Source organism: Xenopus tropicalis, chromosome 9 (assembly GCF_000004195.4).
Source record: "Xenopus tropicalis strain Nigerian chromosome 9, UCB_Xtro_10.0, whole genome shotgun sequence".
NCBI lineage: Eukaryota > Metazoa > Chordata > Amphibia > Anura > Pipidae > Xenopus > Xenopus tropicalis.
The window spans coordinates 48,824,311-48,836,896 of NC_030685.2; the positions used below are offsets into that span (position 1 = coordinate 48,824,311).

Genomic DNA, 12,586 nt, shown 5'->3' on the forward strand with positions numbered 1-12,586 from the left:
ACTTTTGTGGGTGTGGCCAAACCCCCAAACCCACTCTGAAGGATTCAGCCAAATCAAGAACTGAATCCGGGGTTAAAAATCGCTAATTTATGCTAATTATGATTCACGTTGGTTCGGCCGGGACCACAGATTCGGCCGAAACCGAATCTTTAAAAAAAAAAAGCATGGATTCGGGCGAATCCGGGATTTGGTGCATGCCTAATTATAATACACATAAGCCATGAATATCCTTTAAATTATATACTTATAAATGGTGCTTAGTCATAATCGGTGCTAAGTAATGTAATGTCTGTTGCATTACTCACTGAAACTTATATATACAGTATATGAGGATATTAGAAGTCACCTCAGAGTTCCATGACCTGTATAATATATTATATAATCATGGAATCCTCGGTAACATATAACATCTTTATATTTTACAGTAGGTGGTACATTATTCACTATACTATTTAAACAGCAAGTTCAAAAACCAAGTGAAAATTGTGAAAGTTGTGTAAACACAACATAGAGCAACCTGCTGGGAATCTTTCTGCACAATAATCAGTGCAGTCCTTTATATGTTTCTCACAATGAATTCTGTGTTTTGATATTCATGTTCCTAGTGACCATCAAACAGAGCAAGAACATGGAGAATACTGTCAGAAAAGACAGCATTCTATAAATAATGGTTAAGTAGAGAGACATTAAAGTCTGAGAAGCCAAGTCTGGAAGAAGTGCCAAATAAACAAAAAAGTCTATGTATAACAGCAGCTACTTAGTACAAGTATATGATCTATTACAAGTATAGGATCTATTATTCATACTTGGGACATAAGTTTTTCCAGATAATGAGTGCTTTCAGAATTTGGATCCCTATACCTAAAAAAATGTAAACATAATAGGATTGTTTTGGCACCAGTGTGGGTGTATACAGCTTAGTTACGATCAATTACAAGGTAGTGTTTCATGTCCTTGCAAGGTCTTCAATGAGAGATGCAGGTATGGTATCGCTTATTTGGAAACCCATTATCTAGAAAGGCCCATATTATGGGGATGCCGTCTCCCATACAGTCCATTTTTATTCTAATTTTTTTTTTTAATTATTTTTTGGGGCTGATTCACAAAAGGTCGTTATCACTTAACGCATAGTTTTATGCATTGAGAAGTGATCTTTAATTAAGTATTGATTCATTAAAGTCATTTCGCATGCGTTACTAGTCATGTCGCATGTGCAAAAATCTCAAATAATGCAAAGCGCTACAGTATGTCCATTGCATTGCGCTAATTATCTAATCATCTAATAATACTAACGCATAATTCACAGACATATTTTAAGCGTTAAAAGCATAAAATGTGGCGATAATTACTGTGAAACTTAACACCTCCCAGGAGTGGGCGTTACTAAACAACATTGCAGCTGGTGATTGTCTGTGGTGACAAGATGGAGTTTGCAGTCAGATTTTTTCTGGAATCTGAAGAAGAGGATCAAGTATGATAAATATATAAGATAAATAACAACAATAAAATTGCTACTTAGTTCAGACAAGTGTCTTTTTTGTGAATCGATCGTTAATTCTCAAAATATAAGAAGTGATATTTTTAACGCATGCTAAAAATAACACTCGTTTTTTTCAACCTTTTGTGAATCAGCCCCACTGTCTTAACTGATTCTGGAAAGCAAGCATAGAAGCAATTTTCTGTTAAAGTAGTACATATGTAAGCTCCTGACCTTTGTATCTACCCCCCACAGCCTTTTCCCCTCTTTTCTTCTTCTGGTTCTCTTCCTTCCTTTCTTCTTATTCTCTTCCTTCTGTTAAAGGGGCTGTTTCCCCTTTATGCTGTTGTAATTAAAAATGCTAAATAAAATATTTAAGAAAAAAAAAGACCCCTTATCTGGAAAACCCCAGGTCCTGAGCATTCTGTATAGAAGGTCCCATACCTGTACACTTATCGTAGTGTGTTTATCGATTAGTACATGGTATTTTCTTCTATTCGTTATTAATGGAATACATCAAAAGCATCTTAAGAAATAGATAGCTCATCCACCAGTTCTTGTTCTTAAGTCTCTCTGTTCCCTGTCAGTCATGTGCCCTTTGGAATTAAATATATATATAGATAGATAGATGATAGATAGATAGATAGATAGATAGATATAAAAAAAGAACAGAAGGAGCACACTCTACAAGCAATCAACTGCCCCAGGTGCTGGCTAACATTTTGTAATAAAAGGACAGAATGCAGTACACACACACAGGGACTTAAAAAATAAAAATTAGATCAATAAAAAAGTTTTTCATTTTTTTTAAGTCCCTGTGTATTCTGTCCTTATATATATATACATATATATATATATATATATATATATATATGTGTGTGTGTGTGTGTGTGTATATATATATATATTCTATAGTGCCTGTCTGTACAGAAATTCACATAGTTTTAGATCTGCTGAAGAAACTCCATTTCATCATCTGCTGATTAAATTTCATTTTTTTCTAATCTCATATGATGCCTTTTTGTCCTTTGGGAAGGAGTGTCAAATGAGGAGAAGCAGATTCTGCTACGGTTGGGGGAGGGAGTTGGGAATGTATAAAGGCCGGTGTAGTCCTGACTAATGACCAGTGTCAGTATATGCTGATTGGTAAAGGTTCTACAGGATGCTCTACATCTCTGGCTTCTAGTGTGAGATTATATATATTGTAGGGATTAGTGGTAGCGGGATGTTGGTCTCCTGGGGCAGACCGGGCACACTCTTGCTCAGACACCCACAAAATAAAATAATGAAGTCCCAAAATAGGGTATAACTGGCCACGGTCAGTTTTATTAAAACGAAAAACACAAAATAACAAACCTATGCCAATTTAGCACTAACTAATGCGGAAAAGAAAACAACCCTCTTTACTAGGGGTGAGGGACTAGTGCCCAATCCCTACAAACAGAACACAGGTTTGTTCAGGAAAACTCCCAAATCCTCAGCAGGCTCTCTCACTGCTTGCAGCTCCTGCTTCCCTGGGCACAGAGAGAGAGACAGACTATCAGCTAAAGCCCCATTTTCCAGGGATCAGGCCTCCTCTGCACAGCTGCAGGCTAATTAAGCAGCTACCTGGTCGATCAGCTGCAAACTCTTTATATAAACAAAGCAAGTGGAGCAAATACTATCACTACATAGTTTCTCACTTTGAATACAAATCTGGTGAAAATCAATGAACTATTTAATTCTTTAATATATTATGCCATCTGTCATGTTGTAGCAGTAAAGCTCCACATGTAAAGGGTTACATTTTTAATTTAGAAAAGTCTGGTTGGAATCCACATTGGTGGGAAACCCTTCCCAGTAGGGGGTAATTCACAAATACCCCCTAAAGACAACCAGGGACGACTGCAGGAGGTGACAAATTCAGCAGAGGGAGCAGACAATGTTAATCCAGCTATTTGGAGGGCGGGAAACCTGGGGCTATTGATTTCTTTGATCTGTGATCAAAGAAGTCAGTTGTGGACCTAGAGCAGCAGGGGGGGTGCAGCTATCAGAAAAATATGGATTATAGAAAGGGGTCCATATCTCCTCTGCTTTAGGGTTCACATCCTCATAAATCATATAGGGTTTATGAGGGGGCTGCATGCTTCCCAATGATACCAAACAGGTACTGCCTATACCCACCAGTTAGGAGGGATGGTTTCTGGGGGACTGGGACATGAGACACCCCTCATGTTTGGTATCATTTTGATCGCCCACATATAGGTTAAAACAATCCCCTACTTTCATATTAATATTGGGTACTGGCAAGTACAAATATTATATGAAAAGAAACTGGCATGAGAGGTACAGCTCTACGTGGGGGGGGGTCATGTGACATGGCCCTGGGCACTCCCTCCTCATGCATACGGTAATGAGGGAGGAGCCCAGCAGGGGGATATAAGGGGCACAGACCAAGGTACTAGTTAGCTCATATTTTGAGGTTCCAATTTTCTGAATGTGAGTTCAATCGTTCAAGCTCTTACCTCAGGAGGACACAACAGATAACTCGGTAACGTACTTAGGGTTTTCTCTGTGTTTTTATCCCCTTTTATTGACTGTTTTGTATATGTGTGTCTCTTTTTTTAACATCTTTTTAAATTGCACTGTTTACCCTTGTAATATTAAATATAAAATTTAATAAGTTCAGTCCTTTGGCTCTATATCGATCCTCACATACCTTGTATGACTGCTAAGGCTTAGGTGCTGTAACTACTGGGCTGTATGCGTGTTGAGTAGGGGGGCCAGTTCTGTGTAACTACTAATTAACTAGTGGACTGTCAGCAGGAAAGTGGGTATATAAATTAACCTTAGAGGCACTGGTGTAATTCTATCTGTTGAATCTAACAGATGGTATGGTAGGCCACTCACTACTGTGTTGAGTGTCCTTACCTTGACTACTTCTTTATGCCTACAGCTCAGAAAGGCTATTAGACAAAGCGATAAACAGAATGCTCATTTGGGGGAAGGAGTGAGGGGAGTCAATAAATAAGTTAGGAAGTATGTTCCAGGGGGGTTGTGAGTGACTGTGAACTTTTCTGGAGCCTAAGAAAGAGGAAGCAACAGGCAGAATGAATTGTGAAGCCCATGGAGATTTCTAACCCCATGAAAGAGAGGAACTACCTTTCCCGAATGAAGGGAGGCCTAGAGACCAACATCCCTCCCACTAGGGGGCAGATTTACTAATCCACGAATTCGAATGCCGAAAGGGAAAAAATCGTATCGGAAACGGAAATGTTGCGAATTTTTCGTATTTGTCGCGACTTTATCGTATTTTGCATGACTTTTTCGTCGCCGTCGTGATTTTTTCGTATTGAGCGATAGTGGAAAACAGTGGAAAAACCAATCCGATTTTTTTGCGACATCGACGAAAAAGTCGAAGAAAATATACGAAAAAATTGCGAGACATACGAAAAAGTCGCGAGGGCGACAAAAAGTCGCAAAAATACCGATCATTAGGAAAAACCGCTTTTGGTCTGTTCGTGGATTAGTAAATCTGCCCCTAAGGCTCTTTGGACTCTTATGGAACTATCAGCCCCACTGGACCTGTGCAACTAGAGAAACCGTAACATCAAGGACTGCAGTATATCCCACCAACATCTTGTGCTAATTACTAATTACACATAAAAATCCTATCCATGACCTGAAGTTCTCTTGTCTGATAAATATACCATTTTATGGTTTATAGGTAATAAAGGCCTGTTCCAACCACCCCCTCAATGATTTTATATGACTTTTATATAGTCTCCCTGGTTGCAAGTTAACATATTTTAGGCAGTGAAATAGCTTATAAGTTCAAAATTCTGTGAGATTCTCTTACTGTCAAAAATTACAGCTGGTACTGACATCTCCAAACAATGAGAACAGAAGGTACTGATCTGCTCCAGCAAATCAAGCAGCATGCCCTCTCTCACTCTTACTATGAACTGTAACTCTGAGTTGCTATTTTTGCAGTACAGTGCCATGAGGAACATACCTTCTACCTTTGCAGCTTCCAGGTACAGGAATATTTTTGCTTACCCTGGAAATCTGACAGCCTCCTTCCAACTATTAAATAGAGCAATCTCAGATATTTTAAGCCCAGTAGTAAAGAGAAAAAAAACACTGCTACAAGTGTATTTTCAGAAATCAAAACTTATATATCAGCATGCTCACATAATGTATATGCAGCTACACACCAAAGTGCTTACAAAATCATTTAGAAATCTGCACAATCATAAATTCTTAGCCCATTAGCACACTCAGATATTCACTAACACAATTACAGACAGGGGCATATTTATATATAGGCACCTGAGGGCTTGTGCCTAGGGTGGCAGCCTTAGGGGGATGGCCCTCGGGTGCCTATATAAAAAAAAAATGTTTTGGCAACTCAAGGGGCACATTTAGGACTGGTGCCTTGCAGATGATGTACATAGGCACATACACACACTCTTTTTAGACTAAAGAACATTTCTTCATTATTGCAATTCACTGTACTGAGGAATATTCTGAAGAAGAACAACCTATTGATAATAAAAGAATATGATATGTCATTATGTATTGTTATCTAAGAATCTGCAGTCAAATACTTCAACATTTCCTGGTACTGTACTGAAAGTTAATGGGATATCTTATGACAGTTTTTTTCATATACAGTAATGTTGAATAATGTTATATCCACTTGTACCTAAAAATATCATCTGAAGCTATTTCAGGTGATCAAAATGAAGGACTTGTCACTTCTGGGTGATATTTCATTCAAGCGTTACTTTGTTTCAAACATCAGCAATTGCTTCTGCAGCACAGATCATAAGATATTGCACTGAAGGCATTGAAGGAAAAAGTATCTCCAGGCAAAATATGTAATAAATTGTAGTATGAGGTACAAGCGTGTAAAAAAACTGTGCTGAACTACTCCACACATTGCCACATTAACTCTATATTACTAATAATTCAGTTATGCATACTTGTAATCCTGTGTAATGAAGTTTGGACAATCGTTAGTGAAGTTTCTAAATAACTTTTGAAAGAAACACTTTGGAAAAATGGCATTAAAAATAATTTAATATCACTGATGCCATAGGAAAATTACAAATGCAGCATATTTATTGTTATACTTTGTATTTATCTATTATTATCTTAATAATCCCCTGTTTGTATTAATGTATTCTACTGTACAGCGCTGCATACATAAGTAGCGCTTTATAAATAAAGATATACATACATACTGTACATTTCTTTCAACTTTATGTGTTCACAATTTTTCATACCATTACTCATCACAAATTGTGAAGCACATAAAAACTTTATTTGTAGTAACAAGTCAAATCAACTAGCCTTGCTGTGTTTTTCTTGAAGACATTTTCCTTTTCAATTCGGAATGACTTGTACAGGGAATTTAAAACACAGCAAGTCCAGTTGATATGACTTATTACTACAGATATACCATGACCTGGATAATTGAGAACTAGTGATGAGCCGTCCCATTTTGCTTCCGCAAAATGTGGATACATGTGACTTTTTTGATGAGCGTGACTTTTTTTTGAGGAGTAGTTTTTAGTTTTAATATCGCTTTAACATTACAGTGGTCCAGTATGATATTTGAATCCCATTTCACCCATTTATCTACTGCCAGATTTTGAACACTTTACAGGAATAATGAGCAGAGCAATTAAGATAAAAGACCTTAACAAGGCAAAGGAAACAAAAAACTACAAAGCACTAATCAGAATTAAAACATAGAATGAATGGCCCTCAGGTCATCTAACATAAATGTTGTGATTATGCTGCAAGACTATCTATACCACTATACAGTTACTCCCACACACAAAACTGCAAAGCAAGAATCCCAATGCAGTTTCTTGAGTACAGCACAGTATTCACAGTGTTTTTAGTCAGACGATATTCGGTGACTTAACCAAACAAACGTTTAAAGAATATTCTGCAGTTAGGTCTAATTATATTGAGGTATTGGGCTGCTGTACATAGAATGCAATTTTCCTTTAATCTAGACTTTTATATCTATTTTATGTACTTAAATGAGTGGCCATGAAAAATCATTAGATCTACCACCTGCTAAGCTCGGTGCTTAATGCCACATCTTTTGCTTGCTGATTCTTGATCTTGTCTAACCTAAAACCTTAGGGTTGATTTACTAACTAAGAGAAAGTACAAATTTAAAAATTGCTTGTTGTTTTACCTAGGTTTAAATGTCATAAACAAAGATAGTTGTGCCCTTTACTTTTGAGTTGCCTAATGCTTATTTGCAGCTGCATTTATAAAATGCATTCAAGTGCACACTATTTTGTAAGTAAAAAGCAAACCTTTGTATTATATTTTTGCACCTACCACATGACACTTGTATTTGTGAGTCCTTCTTGTGTTTCCTACTCTGTCTTCTTGTACATTGTAAGCTCTAATTATCAAAGAATCCTTTACAGTATTTGTATATAATATGTATGTTAGATATGCACAGCTTTCCTTGTATAGTGCTGTAGAATATGTAGACATTTCTAAATGCATTATAATACTAATAATTATATTAATTATATTAATAGAAGAAAAAGCAAGATTACATTAATATTTGTAACATAGAGCAGAAAATCACTCAGTAGAATTTGACAACATTTACAGGAGTTTGAGTTTTCAGGCTATAAGATAATGATAGAGACATAAAAGAAATGCTTGAAAATAGGAATGAAATACGTATATTGGCATGTCTGTTCTATGATGACTAGTGTTATTTAAATGGGTAGTTCACCTTTTAATTAGCTTTTGGTATTGTGTGAACAGCCGATATTATGCAACTGGTTTAAATTTTTTATTTTCTGTGATTTTTAAAAATTATCTATTTGTCATGGATACTGTTAGGAATTTCTGGTTGCTAGGGTTAACTACTGAATAGTAGAGGACTTAAAAGAAAGATCATAAAAAGTAACAACAATGTATATATTGTGGCTTCACAGAACAATTAGGGTTTTTTTGGCTGTCCAGGATTAGTGACCCACATTGGAAAGCCGACAAAAAGGCAGATTAAAAAGGCATACTAGTTAACTATGAAGGTGCACCACCCTTTTATAGTAGGCATAGGTAAGAAAGACTACCTCAGTGTTTTGAGGTGAATAGTCATTTGTATTTACCCACACACATCGTAGTAGTTGCAGTCCATTTCCATCTTTTCTCAAATGCATGACCACAGTGACCACCTTCCACCAGATTATTGCAATGCTGGAAATACAGTATGAAACAGAGCCAAAAACGTAGGGTGATTTATCACCCATGTGTTGAAACCAAACTTGCTTTTAGTGTAACCCAAAACATACATATAGTTGTTCCATTTTCCGTGCCTTCAAATGAAAAAGTGCAGCTGTGACTTTCTTCCTTTAAAGGAGAAGGAAAGGCTAATAAAGAGTTAATCTCAAGCTGCAGGCATACCTTCAGTTCTCTCAATAGTGCCCTTAAGTCTCCCCATATTCCTCCTGTTCAGATGATCAGAAGCCTCATAGGAAAAAAAAAAACGATGAGCTCTGTCTTTTTTTGACGCGACCATGCCCAATTTGACGTGACTGCAACTTTTTTTTGACGAGCTAATTTTTCTGTGGCAAATTTTAAAAACAATTTGCCAATGGTGAAAATGTGGATGCCTGGTGAAAAAATTTGCTCATCACTACTGATGTCAGCTTCCTCAGAGGCATCCTCTTGTTCATGCTTCCTTCCTTTTACATTGCTCGAGCGACTTTGCCATGGTTATACATCCACTTCGTTCTCTCTCTCTCTGTTGTCACATTTGAGGCAGAGACTTTATTCCTTCCTAAAACATATTGTACCCTATTTTTCTTTATGTGGCAGTTCTTATTCGCATTATGTTTAAGGGCAATTAGATTTTGGCATTCTAATTACAACCATGTATTTAAATACATATAAAATTATCAAATAAATATAAATCTATAAAAGCATGTAAAGCATGGTTCAAAAGCAATAAATTAATATCTCTACACATTAGCCTTAAAAAGCTCTTTAGTAGTGATGAGCTACTCTGTCCCATTTTGCTTCGCCGAAAAAATTTGCGTAACGACAGCAAAATTTGCGAAACGGCAAAAAATTTGTGATTTCTTTGTAGCCTGAGTCTTTTTTTGTGGCGCCCGTGGTCATTTTTTCATGTGACTGCGCTTATTTTGACGTTTCACAAAACAATTCGCCAATGGCAAAATGTGGAAATTCGCTGCAAATCTATGCCAGGCGAAAAAATTCACTCATCACTACTCTTTAGTTGATATCAACATTAAAACATTGAAACCCAGGGGTATAAAGATTTTAATATTGTATATCTATCTGCTTTCTCTTTGGAGTGTGCTTTTTGAGGGAAAGCGATTGAGACATAAGGAGAAGGTAACTAGTGTTGTGGTAGAGTTCCTGTTAGTTTGTAAAAGTGATGGTAAGTGCAGAGTAAGAGGTGAATACCAGTGGTTAGTGAGAATGTGAGCAAAGCGTCCAGGGGTTTAGTGGGTAATTAAGGGATATTGAAACCCAAATGAGCTGATTAGCCGACCAAGACCAGTGGTATACACTGAAAATAGGAGGGGTCTAAGAAAAGAGCCTTGAGGTACTCCAATTGAAAGATGACATGGAAAGGAGGTGGAGGATGTAAGGCGCTGAAGAATTGATTAGAAAGATAGGAGGAGATCGAAGATACAGCCGTTTCTTCAATCCCCATCCCCCACTACTTTATTGAGGGCTGTTTCTGTATAGTGGTGAGGATGGAAGCCAGACTGAATGAGTCAAGTAAGGAGTTAGATGTTAGACAGAGTGATAGTTCATTGTGCATGTGCTATTCTAGTAGTTTTGAGGAAAAAGGGAGTAGAGAGATTGGCCTATAGTAAGAGGGGAGTGTAGGAGCCAAAGAAGGTTTATTAATTATAGGCTTGATGACAGAGAGAGATTATAGAGAGAAGCGAGAGTTGGAGGAAATATAAGTGAAAGAGGAGGAATGAGAAGAAATAGGATCTAGAGAGACGGTAGTAAGATGAGATCTAGATGGGAGGAGAGAGATAGTCTCCTGTGTTAGTGTGGGAAAGGAGTTAAGAGAAGGAGCAGCTGAGGGAATGTATGCTAGAGCACTGTTCCTTGGGCTCAGTTGTATTTCCTTGCAGGTTTTTAAAATTTTGTCTAGCAAATAACTAGCAAAGGCCTCTGAAGTGATAAAGGAGTAAGCAGGTTTCTGGATGCAGCAGGGAGTTGAAAGTTTTGAAAAGTTGTTTGGGATAGTATGACTGTGTAGATATGAAAGTGGAGAAGTAGGACTGCCTTGCAAAGGACAAAGTTATGTAGTGCATTTTTGTAATGATGGAAGTATTGTACAAGTTCAAGCCTTTGGAACTGCAATGTTCCAGAGTTGTATTCCTTGTGGACTTAAACGGAATGATGAATCATTTCTATTATATGCTCTGATCAAGTGTTTGCATGTACAGCAAGTGCAATACTTTTTAGAAATCTATATTTAAAGGCACGGGAAACCGAACACGTATATGTGTGGTTATGGTTACACTAAAAACAAGCCTGGTTTTAACACAGGTGATAAATCAATGTATTTAAAGTCACTGCGCAAGACTGTGTTGTTTTCCCTCTAGCCTTGGGCACTGATCCATATTGTGCTTTAAGTTGAAGATCCAGTTGAGGAACTGAGAAAATTGATGTGCAAAAATGGGACTTATAATTAAGTGTTTACTTCTCCTTTGATTTGTATACCTGTTGCAATGCTGGCCTGAAACATTGCTGCTCATCAATAAAATCTCCCATAAATACAATAAAGGCCATTTTATTTAACCATGTTAAAAGATCACTGTTTTATCTGTAAGGACAATGCCGTGAGGAAATAAAAATCCATAATCATTTGTCTGCTTCCTGTTACTTATTTTTTATTTGTTTTCTTTGTTTTCAAAGGTACAAACAGAAATAAAAAAGACATGGACTAGGTGGAATCTTGCATTCGACTGGAAAAGCACAACTCACTGCAGTAATTTTAGATATGGATCTGTCCTGACCAATATGACCCACAGCACTAGCAGTCAGTCTCAGATGGTAACTAGCTCTCGCATGGTCCTGATCTCCAGCAAAGTTAGTCGAAGTGTAAGCAAGCAGGCTGATGGACACATAAATCTACCAGGGTATGTCAGAAGCAACTCTGACCATGACTGTTTGCCCCAATGGATCCAGGAAGAAACTAATGAAGATGAAGAAAAGCAAGTTGATGACATATCATTAAAAGAAAAGCAAAGACCTGTGCAAATGAGTGCAGAGGTAATGGTCAACAGAAATGTAATAGAGGAAACTTTATAGTTAGCTTCTCAGGAACAGGATCCTTACTACATTCAGTCTCAAACGGGTAGACATGATTTTAATGTTTGCTTTATTTTTTTGTTTCATATAGAGAGGAGAACAATTTTCCTTGGGATGTTATTGGCGCATGGCTCAGTGATTAGGTTTCATTTACAGTAAGCATGATCATGTTTATAAGCAACATACAAGACATTTATAAAAGCACAAATAATGAAATTTGCTAATGATAAGTATAAATTACTTGATCTGTAAGTAAAATACAGTCTGTGATGTAAGATATATATATATGTATATCTCATGTAAATAATCAATATTGTAAAATATTAAATGTCTCTATAAAAGGTCAAGTAGTTCTGTTTGGAAACATTTTTACTAAATTCAGAAAGTATATTAACTGTGAAATCATGATAAACTATAGACTTATTGCACCTCCCCCTCTTTTAAACACGAGAAACGAGTCTACTTGTTCAATTAAAACTTAACCTTTATTGAGATCTGCATATATGAAATTAAAATTAAGGATGTGTTGTGCAAAGATAACAAGGTTAAAATTTACATTAAAACTATTGTTGGTTTAGGCAGGACCAAACGGCATTCTCCCAAGGAGTCAGCATTAACCAACCATGATATATGCTAAATAATTAGCCAAATCTGTTTGGCCACCAAAATTACCTCTATGTCTCCAATTGGTTAACATTTTGTAAGCCATAGAGCTGGCATGTGATACATATAAGGTTATTGCACCACTGCGCCTGATGTGCATTTCGCCCTCCA

General features: G+C 36.9%; 1 protein-coding gene across 1 annotated transcript in view; it reads left to right on the plus strand.

The window, feature by feature from the left end:
- pth2r (parathyroid hormone 2 receptor) overlaps nt 1–12,274 on the plus strand; it is a 106,618-nt gene extending 94,344 nt beyond the window's left edge. The window contains exon 13 of the mRNA XM_031893504.1: nt 11,417–12,274. Coding sequence (XP_031749364.1) covers nt 11,417–11,812 — 396 coding nt within the window. The 3' untranslated portion in view covers nt 11,813–12,274. The remainder of the gene's footprint in view (nt 1–11,416) is intronic.
- Nucleotides 12,275–12,586: the final 312 nt, after the last annotated feature.